This window comes from Leiobunum rupestre, chromosome 3, assembly GCF_980474605.1.
Source record: "Leiobunum rupestre chromosome 3, qqLeiRupe1.1.hap1, whole genome shotgun sequence".
Taxonomy (NCBI): domain Eukaryota; kingdom Metazoa; phylum Arthropoda; class Arachnida; order Opiliones; family Sclerosomatidae; genus Leiobunum; species Leiobunum rupestre.
The window spans coordinates 64,770,256-64,786,323 of NC_143386.1; the positions used below are offsets into that span (position 1 = coordinate 64,770,256).

General features: G+C 38.8%; 4 protein-coding genes across 5 annotated transcripts; 3 read left to right on the forward strand and 1 right to left on the reverse strand.

The window, feature by feature from the left end:
* The first annotated feature begins 1,299 nt into the window (after nt 1-1,299).
* Nucleotides 1,300-4,201, forward strand: LOC149954266 (uncharacterized). Its single transcript, XM_090170307.1, has 3 exons — nt 1,300-1,489; nt 1,544-1,673; nt 3,891-4,201. The coding sequence occupies exons 1-3, from the start codon at nt 1,345-1,347 to the stop codon at nt 4,144-4,146; spliced, it is 531 nt and encodes a 176-aa protein (XP_090026433.1). The 5' UTR covers nt 1,300-1,344; the 3' UTR covers nt 4,147-4,201.
* Nucleotides 4,202-5,023: 822 nt separating this feature from the next.
* On the forward strand, nt 5,024-6,537 carry LOC149954267 (uncharacterized). Its single transcript, XM_090169868.1, has 5 exons — nt 5,024-5,081; nt 5,186-5,315; nt 5,878-6,029; nt 6,091-6,217; nt 6,285-6,537. The coding sequence occupies exons 1-5, from the start codon at nt 5,030-5,032 to the stop codon at nt 6,535-6,537; spliced, it is 714 nt and encodes a 237-aa protein (XP_090025994.1). The 5' UTR covers nt 5,024-5,029.
* A 730-nt stretch (nt 6,538-7,267) lies between these two features.
* Nucleotides 7,268-14,217, reverse strand: LOC149954268 (uncharacterized). Of its 2 annotated transcripts, none has more exons than XM_090170310.1 (5): nt 14,171-14,217; nt 14,019-14,097; nt 13,802-13,947; nt 13,578-13,737; nt 7,268-7,292 (listed from the first exon to the last, which is right to left on the reverse strand). In XM_090170310.1, exons 1-4 carry the CDS (start codon nt 14,180-14,182, stop codon nt 13,585-13,587), a joined length of 390 nt encoding a protein of 129 aa, XP_090026436.1. In that variant the 5' UTR covers nt 14,183-14,217; the 3' UTR covers nt 7,268-7,292; nt 13,578-13,584. The 2 variants fall into 2 exon arrangements, with proteins under 2 accessions (XP_090026436.1, XP_090026435.1); XM_090170309.1 differs by lacking the exon at nt 7,268-7,292 and adding an exon at nt 12,866-13,044.
* On the forward strand, nt 11,776-12,920 carry LOC149954269 (uncharacterized). The gene is made up of 5 exons (XM_090170308.1): nt 11,776-11,879; nt 11,984-12,113; nt 12,183-12,334; nt 12,396-12,522; nt 12,590-12,920. Exons 1-5 carry the CDS (start codon nt 11,828-11,830, stop codon nt 12,840-12,842), a joined length of 714 nt encoding a protein of 237 aa, XP_090026434.1. The 5' UTR covers nt 11,776-11,827; the 3' UTR covers nt 12,843-12,920.
* Nucleotides 14,218-16,068: the final 1,851 nt, after the last annotated feature.

Consider the following 16,068-nt stretch of genomic DNA (forward strand, 5'->3'; position numbering starts at 1 on the left):
AAATGTTAATAGCCACGAATACGGTACGAGCCACAAGGCCCACCTTGAACTGAATTTCATGGGAATGATTTTAGAAACAGTTAACGCCTTACATACCAACCGCGCCATGCAGATCGACGTCGGAATTACAGCTAGACGCCAGTTACAGCTTTAGGTACTTTCCTACCAAGTCTTTCAATCAACAACAGCGACATGATACCCTGGCTCCCGACACTCGTGACCCTTGGTGCGTTGGCGGACATCCACCTCAGGTAAATAAAAATGACAATAAGTAATTATTTTTTCGCGTTCACGTATGTAGTGTTGATCGTAAACTGTTACGGAGATCGGTGCGACTCCATAACCTTGGATTCTTGCGGGAACCAAATATATAGTATCCTGCATAGACCAGTCACAACGCCAAGTAATAATGAAGATTTGGATATTATCTGTCAGTAGGTTGATTATTTTTCTATTACTATTTTCATTGTGTAAGTTTAGAAAATTTGTGATTAAGTGATTTGTACTCCGTTGCAAAGATTTACTACAGTAAAAAATAGCTGATTATATGATATTCGTGTCTACCATGTATATCGAACTGCACGTCCTTTGGTATGACGTTAGTGGCTAGTTGCATTGGCAAGGCTTAGGTCGAAAATGTATTTAAAAAATGTTTACCCTTTAATTATGATTTTGTAATAGTATAATTATTTTTCTAAGAACTACAAGTAATTCGTGGAAAACTAATATGGGCCATATCTAAAAGGTTTTGTGGTTCGAGTAGAGCTCGGCGTTTGGATAAAAATTGACCAGTTATTTTATTTTTATACATAACCTACAATTATCCGAAAATATAAATTATTTTTTGCATGTTAAATCGTTGTTTATCCATGGATAATATCATAGGGTTGATAGGCTTATGATAATATTTATAAATAAATAGTTAACCAAAATATTTACAATTAATCGAAATTTTGTCAGTTAATTTATTTGTTACGTAGAGCTCTAGGTTCGAATGGGAATATAACCTCCAAATCGTTCTTTAAGAAAGATCTTAATAATTTCAAAATGTAAGCGGTCAATATTGGAACCCTGTAGCAGGGGTGGCGATACAAATACTGAAGTGTATATTCCCTTTAAGTGTACGACGCAATTGGTAGATGTAAAATTTGGGCGTATCCAGTTTTTCATTTCCGTTGGGGTTAAACTGTGCATCCCATTTTTGACCTATGAACCACTTACGATTCATGGTAGAACTGAATACATTCATGTTTTTACTTGGATGAGAAGATTTTTACTCTAGTCATGGGGGACCAAATATAGTTCAATTTTGTAACACGCGAATCGTACGAATTGAACAGAGGCATGAACGCTGGATTTAAATGCTTGAAGGACCGCCTCAAAGAATGTCCGCGTATCATATCGTCCAAGATCAAATCGAGATACTTGAGGTCATTACCACCTACCATCCAAGTCGTGTGTGGAAACAACGGAACCCAGTTGGGCAAAAGTGGGTACATTCAAATTAAAGTGCAAACCGAATTGTGACGCATCATTACCACAGGACTCATACCGTACAGCCAGTGTCTCAGGGAGAAGTTGGCCGGATTCTCGTGTTCCCGAAACTTCTTCAACGCGGTCGAAACAGCTTTGACAGAAAGTGACCCTAAGGAACAGTTGTTCTCAGCTTGCTGGTAAGATAATTAAGTATCAAATAAGTGTGTTTCCCATTTGACTGCTCGAAATTACCCCGAGCAGGTTTTTATGTTCCTATTGCGTCCTCAGATCTGCTGCGATCAATTTTCGGGTGGGCTCTGAGATCGCTCGAAACCGATCTGCCGATTTTACAGATCGACGTTTGCGTGTTCCACCTTGCTCGTTTCGCTCGGAGCGAGCTTTTTGGTTGATCCAACTCGTTTGGTCCGCTCGGAGCAAGGTTTTGCGTGTTCCAGCTTGCTCGTTTCACTCAGAGCCAGTTGTTTGCTTGTTAAAACTCGTTTGGTGCGCTCGGAGCAAGGTTTTGCGTGTTCCAACTTGCTCGTTTCGCTCGGAGCCAGTTGTTTGCTTGTTTCAACTCGCTTGGTCCACTCGGAGCAAGGTTTTGCGTGTTCCATCTTGCTCGTTTCACTCGGAGCCAGTTGTTTGCTTGTTAAAACTCGTTTGGTCCACTCGGAGCAAGGTTTTGCGTGTTCCAGCCTGCTCGTTTCACTCAGAGCCAGTTGTTTGCTTGTTTCAACTCGCTTGGTCCACTCGGAGCAAGGTTTTGCGTGTTCCATCTTGCTCGTTTCACTCGGAGCCAGTTGTTTGCTTGTTAAAACTCGTTTGGTCCACTCGGAGCAAGGTTTTGCGTGTTCCAGCCTGCTCGTTTCACTCAGAGCCAGTTGTTTGCTTGTTTCAACTCGCTTGGTCCACTCGGAGCAAGGTTTTGCGTGTTCCATCTTGCTCGTTTCACCCGTAGCCAGTTGTTTGCTTGTTAATATTCGTTTGGTCCGCTCGGAGCAAGGTTTTGCGTGTTCCAACTAGCTCGGTCCTCTCGGATCGAGCTTTTTTGCTTGTTCCAACTCGTTCGGTCCACTTGAAGCCAGTTGTTTGATGGTTCCAACTTGCTCGTTCCTCTCGGAGCAAGCTTTTTTTCGTGTTCGAACTCGCTCGGTTCATTTAGAGTAATTTTTTAGTGCGAGCCTTTTTAGCTAGAGCACAAAATATATCGAATCTTCAAAACATGTTTCATTTCTATGCCGATTGGAGTGAGATCATTAACGTCGGTCAAATGGCAAACGCTTAAATTTTCACTGAGAGCCGTTCTAGAATACCTAAAAGCAAGTGTGTTTGGGAAAAGGGCTTCTTAAGTCCTTGGTTCTAAATCAGGGTGTCTAAGCAACTACTTGTAGCTATGGCGCAGGGGGTTGCCTTCCTTTTGCCATGTGGTCCAGTTCGGCTCTGCATTTATGGTAAACTTCAGACTAAGTCATTAGGTCGAATATTCGCTCTTTGTCTCATCGTCATAGTGAGCCGTGCTGAGGGCTATAACCGGTGGCTGATAATCTGCTTTTAAGTCACGTATTTATCTCACTAGAGGCCGTTACCGTCTTAGCTATGACGCCAATTTTACGTCACCTCACGCAAAGGTATCAGTAAATATTTCGACTAACTGACGCACTGAATTACGTCACTATAGCTGAAATTATTATTACACGTCTGTGTAACCTAGGAGCAACAAACACAACACCCCCCACAAGGAGCACGCAACCCGTCAAAAGTCGTGGATTTTCTTGCGTACGTTTTTCATTGGCTAGACGCTTTAACGCCTGTTGCCGTCGGAAGGGGAAAATTCGGAAATTGTCTTCCCCCCCCGCCCGTAAAACGTTCAGCGTAAAGGCTCGTGACACTCGTCCAATGAAATTCGTACACAACTTTTCGTTAGCATGTTTAAAGGCTAGCTGCGTTCTCCTTGTGTTTGTTGCTCCTAGGTGTAACTCTTGCTATGTTTTAAGGTAATTTTTTTTAATATAATTTTTCAACTAACCAAATATCTCTTAATTTGTTATCTCGTTAAGTCGCATGATGACTTGGCCCTCTAATGCCATTGTAAAAAACCAAATTTATAATAAAATATTTGAATTTGAATTTGAATATTTAGAAAGTTATTGATAAAATTTCGTTACCTCTATCTGGTCGAGCAAGACGAAACATAATATGTTATGACATAGGGGAAGTGAGTCTTCACAAGATAGAGGAAACGAATTCTAATCCCCACTGACTTTTGGAGTCTACCTATTATAAGAATAATGTTGCTTTGTGGTCTGGAAAGTATGTAATAAGTGACGCATCTCATGGACCCACTTATGGAGAATAATTATGGACTTATGGTTATAGGAATGAAATGAATGAATTAAATTAAAATATTGCAGCGCATCCGAGGAGTACAACCGTTGTTCGTACGTTGCCATACAAGACGCTTGTGGTTCCAAGGCGGCTAAAGCCAGGCTTGCCCTGAGCGAGACCCTGTCCAATTTCCTTCACAGAACGTGCCGGCCAGTGGTCAGAAATAAAACGGACAAATGCGTCTCCAAATTGTCCAAAAGTGCCTCGACGAAAGACCTCAGAAAAGTCACCAACGTTCTAGTCGGATTCAACGATATTTTCATCAACGTTCTTGGACCATAAACTATAATTTAAAATATCAAACACTGAAATTAGCTTTATACGAACATATTCTTTATTTCCGTCAACACAACCCTTTGCAAGATAGTAAGGAAATGATTCTTATACGTTCATATTTTCTAATATTTTAAGGAAAAAAAATTGTTTGTATTTCAAAGACTATGAAGTTTCATTTTTTCAATAAAGTAATTAAGAAATGCCCCATATTCGGAAATCTTTTCGGAAATTTTGTTTATATTTTCGATTTAGGGCTTGACGTAAACTGAGTTAAGAAGAAAGTGGTTTTGGTTCGTGTATTCAAAATAAAAATTGTCTTGGATCCTTATAAACTTACAGCCTACTTCAAACATAATTCGTAAAAACCGTTGGATTAAAAATTAGAAAGTGGGGTTTTAATTGATCGGTATATTAGAGGGCTCTTAAAACCGGTTGACAAACCTGTGAGGTTACCGTGTCAGTTATGAAAAAAAATTACAAAAAAAACAACAAGAAAGTAAACCTTATAAGATAGCGACATCGTCTTAGCCAAGAAACTCACAATACTGACCGACAAACGTCCAAAGTTAAATCCTTTTTAAATTAATATTAATCTTATAGTGTCTGTAGAATAGTTATACTTAAAAAGAAATTTCGATATCAAATAAGATCAACGTCCATAAAACGAAAGACAGAATCGCGTACAGAAAAACTGGCTTTTTCACAACGAGTGCGTAGGGTACATTTTGCAATAGCCCTTAGTTCAAATTGTACTTTCTACCAAATCGTTTGAAACGAGGCTTTGGAATATAGCTGGGAGTAAAGTAACATTTCTGACGAGGATTTGTATAAAAACAAGGTTTCCTTTTCGACGGATTATTATCCCTACGGAAGAACTTACAGGTCTAGGATGGATTCAAAAGTGGTGCGAGTTTCGTTACTGTTTGGGATCTGCCTGGCGAGTGAGTACAAGAACTATTTTTAAAATAAACAAATAATATCATTCATTTTATTTATGCAAAGCGCGTTTACATCAAAATTAATTGACGATAATTATATCCCAAAGTAAGCCTGGTTCATGGGCAGGACCAATGCGACAATATCCAAATGGACGAATGCGGTGACAAGCTGTATTCGGTGATGTCCGATCCCAAAACAATCCCCTCCAATCAAGACGAATTTCGCAAGTACTGTTTGTAAGTATCACTCATTTTTGCAAATCTTTATTACGAGTAAGGGTTAAAATTCGTCGAACGGCTCGGATAGCTGCTTTCCATGAAACTGAAAGTGTCCATGAAAGTGAAATATAGAGTTTATGTTACGCAGCCTAAACTTATAACCAAAGCTGTCATCCAAGTTTTGGCAGTGATGTTCAACGGGGTGGAAGAGAGTAATAGATGATTTTTTGGCAAGATGTATTAGCATTACAATGGAGCAGAATAGCTCTTTACACTTAATTTTACCCTTAACCTCGGAAAGTGCTAACTACTCTTACATTATAAGCCCCATTATACGCCTATATTAAAATTTGGTAAAAATGCCCAGTACAATTTAAATTTATATGAAAGACTAATAATAAGAAACTGCTATTCCGTTACTACGCGAGACGGGAATGTCGTCTCCATAAAAATTAAAATCTCGCAGGGTGGGTTAACATTTTTACCCACCTTTTAATATAGGCGTAAATATATTTATCATCTTACCCGCGCATTCTAAAATTGATTCTAAAAACATTATTTTGATTTTTCCGATGACCAGAACCCTGAACGAAGGTTTACAATGCGTCAAAGATAAAGTGAAGGCCTGTCCAACTATAATATCGTCCAAAATCATCGAACCCTACGTGAATCACGCCATTCAAGAAGGCAATGACAAAACTTGCGCGGGAAACGCGACCGGAGGTTCCGTAGGTATGTGACGTTTCTTTGGTGTCTCTCAGAATACATACCTAAGTTCCTAAATGTCCCTCAGATATGGTAAAGCACGGCAGTTGCTTAAGAGAAGCGCTAGGGGGCGCCCAATGCACCACGGAATTCTTGAAGGGCGTCGAGGCATCGACTTTGGAGGATAAACCGGAACAGCTACTGTCTTCGTGTTGGTAAGTGACTCTAAAGACGTAGTCAATTCCTCGAGAACAAAAAGATTAATCAATTGAGGTTCCACAGCGTATTCCTAACCTTTGACACGTGCACCAACAAAGTGGCCCAAGCAGCCTGCGGGAAAGAGGCTGCGGATGGGCTGAGAACTGTGATCCAAGACCAAACTTCGTTCCTAGCTGGATTATGCACCCCAGTTTTCACTGACCCCGCGAAGCAATGCCCAGGCAGAGGTGCCACGCCCCTCCCAGAAGGTCACAGGCGGGTCAAGAGTGCCTTGCCCGCTTACGTTCGCATTGTCCTTAATACTTTGGGTCCGTGAATAACAAACAATTTTTTTTTAAATTAAAACATTTTTGGTTGTCATCCAACGTCAATAAAATTGTCATAAATATCTATTGGGACGTACTTTCATACACATATAAAACACGTAACTTTGGTTGGTCTGAAAAGTTGTATAGTTTGAGTATGGTGCAGCTAAGAGCCACTAACACAAAAGGAACGCAGCTAGCCTTTAAACACGCTAACACCTAGGAGCAACAAACACAACACCCCACACAAGGAGAACGCAACCCGTCAAAAGTCGTGGATTTTCTTGTGTACGTTTTTCATTGGCTAGACGCTTTAGCGCCTGCTGCCGTCGGAAGGGGAAAAATCGGAAATTGTCTTCCCCCCGCCCGTAAAACGTTCAGCGTAAAGGCTCGTGACGCTCATCCAATGAAATTCGTACACAACCATTCGTTAGCGTGTTTAAAGGCTAGCTGCGTTCTCCTTGTGTTTGTTGCTCCTAGCTAACACTGTGCTCTGTACAAATTTCATTGGACTAGCCTTTACGCTAAACTTAAGACAATTTCCTAATTTTCCCCTTCCGACGGCAGCAGGCGTTAAAGCGTCTAACCAATGAAAACTGTACACAAGAAAATGCACGACTTTTGACGGGTTGCGTTCTTCTTGTGTGGGGTGCTGTGTTTGTTGCTCCTAGGGTCTCCTTGAGTCCTTGTGTTGCTCCTAGGGTGCAGCGAGTAGCTGGTGTCGTTCGACTGTGTTCAGTGTGTCGTATTCGAAAGAGCGGCGGCGCTAGAAACACGAGGGAATTAATGAAATTTAATACTTTGGCGTTTCAGAGAGGAGCTATTTTCAAGTTCCTATCCTGAGAATTTGCGCGCTAAAAATACGCAATTGAGGCACTACCGAAATTTCGAACTGTAAGCAGGTTTTCATCTCGTAGTTTCTACAGCTGTTTCAACTTTGCCTACGTTAGTACAAAGGCTCTGGCTCGGGAACTTTTTTCAATTAATTTCTGTCACTTTAATTCGACAATTGTGGACACTAGGGTCTCTCATATCTGAACCCCGTTGCCTAGGCAACAGCGAGGTTTGAACTTTCAAGAGTGAAAACTCACAAATAAAATATAACGATCGAGTGTGGTTTATAAATTTATGTTTTACCTCAATGGAAAAGCTAAAGCCTAACTTTTAGAAAACACCTGATTAAGTCCAGGACAGAGAGCCATCTTTCGTGAATTAGAAGCAAAGAAACAAGTCGTCGCGTCGATTAAATGTGACCCTCTTGTCGGGAATCGGATGACGATCAAGGTCCTTTACAATAAGGTAGGCAATAGTTTGAAATAATTTTTTCCAAATGATAATAGATAATCATTTTTAGTTTACCAAACCACGGCCAACTTTGTTGACGCCCTATTAAAGGCTATAGCGGCCAACCCATTCGCCGGAATTTCGCGAGCAAGGATATTCCCACTACAACGAGCGCGGCGCTGAACTCGTACAGTTTTTTAAATTGGCTTTAATGCTATACACTCTTTTACGAAGTCGGCCATTTCATTACAGGCCTAATTAAAAGTAGTACAGGCAAGGGCGCCTGCACGTGATCATCAGCTCGAGACGTCGCGTGCACTTGACCGCGTAAAGCGGCCTTGCATGCACTATTTGAAAACAGACCTGTAATAAAATGGCAGCTCTCACAAATAACGATATAAAAGAGTGTATACGGGTATTCAAATTGGTAAAAAAGTCGATTCCTGAATAATTTTTGGTACAATTTTTATTATACCAAGATAAAATAAATATTTTATTGTTATTAAACTAGTTATTATGTTTGATATAATTTTTTTATGATATTTATATTTAAAACTAGCGAAACTAAAATTCAAGTGTATCCGCAAGATGTGGCTATAAACGTTATGCGATTCCTCAATATTTTATATAATAACAAACCTCGTAAATGTATGTCAGTCAACGATAGTTAAAAATGAACGCTTAATTTAATTTGTGTATACTTTCCAAGAAACTGGTTAGTTTGTTAGTTCTTTAACTTTTTCAAACCTTGCTGAATACATGTAAGTACGAGAGATTTTATCTAGAACAGGTGGAATTCATTTTTTCAGATAGTTTGGCAATTACGTGTATATTTACATGATTTTCCTTATAGCAAGCAAATACTGGCCACATTTTAAGTTTGTGTAAAACACGTGATTCAATTTCGGAGTATATTCCTTGAGTATGTTTTATGTAAGGAAAAGCGTGTTCTACAAATGTTAACAATCGTCGAGACGACCAACACAAGTAACTGAGTTGTATAACGCAGGCTAGCTTGGTCGAACTCTTTGATCAAATCGAGAAGAGGAGAACTAAACATGGCTGTGAAATGAACTCAATGTAAATGCTACAATTTGTTTTCTAATTCCTTCAGAATTATCCTGCCATATAAGCCTAACTTGCTAATTTCAAGATAGAGCGTTGGTTTTCTGGGTAAGCTAAAGCAGCATCTAAAATGTTTAGAAAACAAAATATGCTTGTAAAATTTTTAAATATTTGTCCTTTATATGTTCAATCTATTCTTAAGTTTGTAACTCTCTAACTTTATATACTCATCTGTTGCTTACACTGCCGGCTGCACAAAAGCTTCTAGTAGCCGCATTTTTCTTATTAATAAATAAATAAATGGCTTGAGGCCCCAAAAATGTTTTAATGTGGATTGTGGCTTTGTAAATGGCAAATAATTTGCGTGAAATAAAATTTTGTAACTTTAAAAAATTAATCAATAAATATATGAAATTTAATATCCAACTATAAATATTCACAGAGATAGTTCTATCAATGAAATGTAAGGTGCATACCACATCTGGTGTGATTTTATCATTTATTTTAAAGACTTTTCGTGCTATATTTTTGAGCCATAACTCACTGAGATTTTCATCTACCGGAATTTCATGAAAATGTTGGTTTTTAAGGGTATTTGGTGTACATTATGGTACACAACACGAAGGCATTATTACTCACTAATAAGCAAAAAAAAAAAACGTCAAACTAAAAAGCATTATTAAATCTTTAACATTTTAAGCTATCCTTACCTGAACGTGGTTTTCTTAAGCTATCTTATTAACACTAAAATAAAAACTGCACCACCGAATACAAAATCCCTTCCTCTAAAAACTGCTTCTCAATTATTAACGCGTCTTAAACGTTTAATTTAATTTATCACATATATCGGCAACTATTGCAATTAAATGATAATAATATATGTTACTTTATTAATATTTACAAGTTTGTCGAAGGTAATTGCGTAAAAATTACAATAATACAATTTTACTACGAATAAGTTTGAATTCCCCGCCTTTAGACTGTATAAAAAAAACTTAAATTTCTGTATGAATTGAGCGCCTCTAGCGGAATATCTTTCACTCGCAAGTTTACATAGAAACTTCAACGAATGCGTTCGTCGCTATAGCGCGAACAGCGCGTCACCAAATTTGGCCGTGACCTAACAAAACAAAAATTCAGGTTTACTTTACTATACAGACCCAGTGGCGTAGCCAGAAATTCGTCAATGGGGGGGGGGGGGGGTCGAAGTATGAGAATGTTAAGAGGGGGGTCGAGAAGGGGTTGGAAATTTAGTATAGTCAAAGCTAGACCCCAGAAGGGGGGGCTGGACCCAGAAACCTCCCCCTTGTCTACGCCACTGTACAGACCGCATTGGTGGATAATGAAATGTACGATAAGTTAAAGTCAATAAAAACCACCTATGGACCACGCGAAAAAGTAGAAAAGTCCATAATAATAAGGGATCAAAAAATCTAAACCCTTACAAATTTAAAGTAGTGATTAAACTTACGAAATACTAGGATCAAAAATAGGTCTTCGAAAATAAAATTAAAAAGTGAAACTCGGACCAATAGATCATCGAGTCAAAAACAAATTAAAATTGAATTAAAACAGCCAGAGTTTCCAGCGGTAGACCGGGAGCTCATCAGTACCGCGCAAGGAATCTGGTTTGCGATTAAATCGAAAACATAAGCTAAGCCTAAACATAAAAAATTTCAAAACGCGTTGCTTAGCAACGGAAAGCCGAATAGGGGGATATTGGTGGATAATGAAATGCACGATAAGTTAAAGTGAATAAAAACCAACTATGGACTACTACTATATAGTACTATTTTGTCCGAGTTTCGCGTTTTCATTTTATTATCGAAGTCCTAAACGTAAAAATTCTTAGAGTGATAACGAACCTAAAAATTTCTTAAACGGATAATAGTCCTAAATACATTTTTAAGTAGATAGTGAAACTAACAATTATTAAAAGTACTTAAACATTGTTTTGGGTCCGGGATATCAATAAACTTACAGCCTATTTACAGGGCCGTGCATAGAGGTCTCGCGGCCCCGGGCGAAATGCATGGGCGAAACTGACAAGTTGTGAGTGTAGCGGCCCTCCGGTATATACATCCCTATGGTAAAATTTTAGCGGCCCTGGGCGACCGCCCGGCTCACCCCCCCCCCCCCTCTAAGCACGGCCCTGCCTATTTGGAATATATTTGCAACAGCCGTTGGATTAAATTTAGAAAGTGAATTTATAATCGATAAAAATATTAGCGGCCGTGAAAGCCGGTTAACAAATCTACAAGGTCACCCTGTCAGTAATAAAAAAAACTACACTTACCTAAACAAATTCACTTAACCAACTCCCATGGCCAATTGACAGATGTCCGTCCGAAGTTAAGCCCTTTTGTAATTAATGTTAAGCTTATAACTTGGACAAACAAACTACTGGAGCCGAAGCTAGATGACTCGATTGCTTCTTTTAGAGTAGCGCCGCTTGCAGCGCCACGGTGTCCGGATATTATTACGATTTCCACCCAAATATCAAACAGGTACGCGATATAAGCGAACAACGTTAAGCCTAAACAGTTTCGCGATTCTCTCGGTAGGAGCGCTGGCGGGCGATGGATAATGAAGGTTTCACTTACGATTCGGGTCCATTAATTGTCCAATCTTATCGTGTCTGGAGTATAATTATCGTCGAAAACGCGAAAAAGAAATTTCCATATCAAATAAGATCGACGTTAAAGGAAAAGATATCTTAAAAACTAACAGATCCGCGAACATAAAAACGGGATTTTTGACTATTCATGATATAGACGTGTAGAATACATTTTTCAATCGCGTTTAGTTTAAATTGTACTTTTAAAATACTTAATAGAGTGAATAGCTTTGGAATGCAGATGGGGATAAAGTGAAACTTGTGCCAGAGATTGGTATAAAAAGGTTTCCTCTTCGACGGATTTTCATCACTACTGGAGAACTTAAAGGTCTAGGATGGATTCAAAAGTGGTGCGACTTTCGTTACTGTTAGGGATCTGCCTGGCGAGTGAGTACAAGAACTATTTTTAAAATAGACAAATAATATGTTTCATTTTATTTATGCAAAGCGCGTTTACATCAAAATTAATTGACGATAATTATATCCCAAAGTAAGCCTGGTTCATGGGCAGGACAAATGCGACAATATCCAAATGGACGAATGTGGTTACAAGCTGTATTCGGTGATGACCGATTCCCAAACCATCCCCTCCAATCAAGACGAATTTCACAAGTATTGTTCGTAAGTATCCCTAATTTTTGCTAATCTATATTACGCGACGAAGGCCTAATTCACTTTTCCGTTGAGCAGAACCCTGAACGAAGGTTTACAATGCGTCAAAGATAAAGTGAAGGCCTGTCCAACTATCATATCGTCCAAAATTATCGAACCCTACGTGAATCAATCCATTCCAGAAGGCAACAACAAAATTTGCGTCGGAAACGAAACTGGTGGTTCCGTAGGTATAGGACGTTTCTTTGGTGTCTCTCAGAATACATACCTAAGTTCCTAAATGTCCCTCAGATATGGTAAAGCATGGCAGTTGCTTAAGAGAAGCGCTAGGGAGCGCCCAATGCACCACGGAATTCTTGAAAGGCGTCGAGGCATCCACGCTTGAGGAGAAACCGGAGCAACTGCTGTCTTCGTGTTGGTAAGTCACTCTAAAGACGTAGTCAATTCCTCGATAATCCAGAGATTAACCAATTGAGTCTTCGCAGCGTATTCTTAGAAAGTGAGACATGCACCCACAGAGTGGCCCAAGCAGCTTGTGGACTAGAGGCTGCGGATGGACTGAGAGCCGTTGTCCGAGAACTAGCCTCATTTCTAAGTGGTTTATGCGCTACAGTTTTCACTGACCCCGCGAAGCAATGCCCAGGCAGAGCTGGCACTCCCCTCCCAGAAGGACATAGGGTGGTCAAGAGTGTCTTGCCCGCTTACGTTGGCATTGTTATTAACACATTGGGTCCGTGAAGAAGAAATTAGTTTTTCTCTTTTATATAAAAACATCTTTATTTTCTTGTAACATTTTTTTGGTTGAATAAAATTATCATAAATATCTATTGAGACGTTCTTCCGTACATAACTTTGGTTGGTCTGAAAAGTTGGATAGTTTGAGTATGGTGCAGTGAGTAGCTGGTGTCGTTCGACTGTCGTTATCGAAAGAGTGGCGACGCTAGAAACACGAAGGAAGGAAACAAATTTAAACTTTTGCGTTTCAGAGAGGTGCTATTTTCAAGTTCCCATCCCGATAATTTCCATACTAAAAGTACTCAATGGAGGCCCTGCCGAAATATCCAACTCAGAATTATCACTCTAGCTCGACTAAACTAAGGTAATTTGTATGATTTCTTTTCAGTATTCTAGCATCAGTAATTAATCAACTTTAGTCTACCTAACAAAACTAAAGTGCAAGTTTTATCTACTGGAATCATTCTTAAAGGGATAGTAAGACTATAAACTTCTTTAAGGGATAGTAAACCTATAAACTTTTTTAAGGGGTAGTAAACCTATAAACTTCTTTAAGGGATAGTGAACCTATAAACGTCTTTAAGGGATAGTAAACCTATAAACTTCTATAAGGGATAGTAAACCTATAGACTTTATTAAGGGGTAGTAAACCTATAAACCTCTTTAAGGGATAGTAAACCTATAAACTTCTTTAAGGGGTAGTAAGCCTAAAATTTATTAAAAGTGCAATGTACTTACAATTTTCTTAACCGTGGATGAGTCCTTTTCCAAGACCATAGCCTCCAGCGAGACCACCATAGCCGAGACCGCCGTAGCCAAGACCGGCACCAGCGTATCCCAAACCGCCATATCCGAGGCCATGGCCAAGACCATATCCAAGGCCGATTCCGTGGTTGATCTTAACAATTGATTTCATTGGTTAGTAACGATTAACGACGATTGGAAATGAACCGTTTGATTACCTTGCTGCCGTAAGTGAAAGCGCGTCCATGGGCGCCATAGCCCAAGCCTCCGTATCCGAGCCCGGCACCGTGTCCAAGACCAGCACCGTATCCGAGACCAGCACCGTATCCGAGGCCGGCACCGTAAGCTGGAGCCACGGCGACACCTATTATCAAGTTACAGACAGTATAATAACAATAACGACAATCATAATAATGATATATGAATGTGAATTACCAGCACCGTATCCCAGACCGGCACCGAGAAGGTGACCAGCCATGGCGGTTGCCAAGACGGCGGCGAAAACTAAGGCAATCTGAAACAGAAAATTACCAATTTCAAATAAAAGAACAACGAGATAACGTACCAACAGAGATACTAAAACGTACCATGGATTTCATCTTGGAATGGTTCTCGTTTGCGAGTGTTCGAGAAGGGGAGAAAGTTAGACTGTGACTTGGCTCGTGTCCGCTCCGGGTTTTTATAGTGGCCGAGAGATGTATGGGGTGTTGGGCCCACCCCGCGTAAACCACCCGGGGTGTTCTTGTTTCGGCCGTAAACGGGTATTATTTGGTAACGGTATTGAGCCGTACCAGCTCCTATAGATCATTCCAAGGTCGCCGAACGCCACACCTTTGTTTAGTGAACGCTCGAGCGGGTACCAAATAACTGTGGCCCGCCAAATCACTCCCTTTTAAACGCGTTTTCACTTTCACAAACGAGACCGTCATCAGATGCGGGTCGAGATTAGCGTCTTGAGAACTTTCTTCCCCCCCTGTCCACCCCTTCGGTTTCCCGTTAGCCGTTAATCGAGACAATAGCTAACGCGAGCCTCGCTTCCGCTGGTTCCACCAAGGTCCCGTTCACACAATGGCAAAAGCGCGATCCAGTCACGCGTTGCCCTTTGGGTTCCATTTATTTAACGACGGTTTTTAATTAATGCAATGTTGAGGTGACACGTTGTAAGGGATGTTTTTACATAGTTTGCTAAGTTTTGGAAATTGATAGGGCATTGTTATGTTATTTAACTATGTTATTTTCGAGATTTTGATCCCTGATAATCAAATTTTGTATAACCCTTACAGATTCAAATCTTATAAAATTTCGTAGAACTTTATACATATATTTTTGTTTAAATTTGATTTTTTTTTAATTTGTCAAATTCTTGTTTAAATTTGTCAATTTTTGGTTGAAACTTGCCATTTTTTTAATTAGTAAATTTTTGGTTGAAACTTGCCATTTTTTAATTAGTCTATTTTTGGTTGAAATATACAATTTTTTTAATTAGTCAATTTTTGGTTGAAATATACAATTTTTTTAATTAGTCAATTTTTGTTGAAATATACCATTTTTTTTAATTAGTCAAATTTTGGTTGAAATATACCAGTTTTTAATTAGTCATTTTTGGTTGAAATTTGCCATTTTTTTAATTAGTCAATTTTTGGTTGAAATATACCATTTTTTAATTAGTCAATTTCTTTAAATTTGTCAATTTTTTTAATTGGTCAATTTCTTTAAATTTGTTCATTTATTTAATTTTCAATTTCTTTAAATTGGCCGATATTTTAAAAATATTTTAGGCAATTGGAATCTCGTCCAAATCTCATTTGAAAATCAAACAACCCTTCAAATAATCTTTATAAATCTACAAATCGAAATATATATTTTTTAAATTTGGAAAATTTTAATTTTGTAGGCAATTCCGATGAGTGTCGTACCACTCATATGATTTGTCTATTTTGAGAACAGTATTTTTTTCTCAATAACAACCGGATGGGTGAGACATGCGGAACTACCTAAGAGCAAAAGTCAAAAAATAATTGCAATAAAAATACAATAATTGAAATATACTAAAAAGAAGGTTAAAGCATGGACTAATTAATTAGACCATGGTTAAAGTAACGAGAAAAATTAAGTAATGTATTAGTCGTATCTAATTTAAAACAGCCGAGGAGTCCTATTTCGAATTTCTTTCAAAAGTCACGTATCTCGACTTGTTCAATTTCAATTCAATTTCAATTTTTTATTGGGAATCCTTTTTTTTGGTCTTACACTGGTTGAGATTCTTGAGAACTAAAATAATTCTAAACACCACACCTGCCTGAATAAACCGTTACCTGAGTTTAAAAATATCGTAACTTAATTAGGCTACGTTAAAGCTAGAGTTACATTTTTTGTAAACTAAGTTAACGAAACGGAAAAAACAACGAAAATGTATATTAACAATTAAAAAATCGACTAGTTTCAGAACAACTTTGTCTTATTGTCACTACACTACAGAAGTATC

Excerpts from the sequence above, each read along its gene's own strand:
- LOC149954269 (XM_090170308.1), top strand. The coding sequence starts at position 11,828 with ATGGATTCAAAAGTGGTGCGACTTTCGTTACTGTTAGGGATCTGCCTG. Across the intron at positions 12,335-12,395 it reads CGAAACTGGTGGTTCCGTAG|ATATGGTAAAGCATGGCAGT; the intron begins GTATAGGACGTT and ends AATGTCCCTCAG. Across the intron at positions 12,523-12,589 it reads CAACTGCTGTCTTCGTGTTG|CGTATTCTTAGAAAGTGAGA; the intron begins GTAAGTCACTCT and ends GAGTCTTCGCAG.
- LOC149954266 (XM_090170307.1), top strand. The coding sequence starts at position 1,345 with ATGAACGCTGGATTTAAATGCTTGAAGGACCGCCTCAAAGAATGTCCG. Across the intron at positions 1,490-1,543 it reads CGGAACCCAGTTGGGCAAAA|GACTCATACCGTACAGCCAG; the intron begins GTGGGTACATTC and ends TCATTACCACAG. Across the intron at positions 1,674-3,890 it reads CAGTTGTTCTCAGCTTGCTG|CGCATCCGAGGAGTACAACC; the intron begins GTAAGATAATTA and ends AAAATATTGCAG.
- LOC149954267 (XM_090169868.1), top strand. The coding sequence starts at position 5,030 with ATGGATTCAAAAGTGGTGCGAGTTTCGTTACTGTTTGGGATCTGCCTG. Across the intron at positions 6,030-6,090 it reads CGCGACCGGAGGTTCCGTAG|ATATGGTAAAGCACGGCAGT; the intron begins GTATGTGACGTT and ends AATGTCCCTCAG. Across the intron at positions 6,218-6,284 it reads CAGCTACTGTCTTCGTGTTG|CGTATTCCTAACCTTTGACA; the intron begins GTAAGTGACTCT and ends GAGGTTCCACAG.
- LOC149954268 (XM_090170310.1), bottom strand. Across the intron at positions 13,948-14,018 it reads CGGTCTGGGATACGGTGCTG|GTGTCGCCGTGGCTCCAGCT; the intron begins GTAATTCACATT and ends ACTTGATAATAG. Across the intron at positions 13,738-13,801 it reads CTTTCACTTACGGCAGCAAG|ATCAACCACGGAATCGGCCT; the intron begins GTAATCAAACGG and ends TCAATTGTTAAG.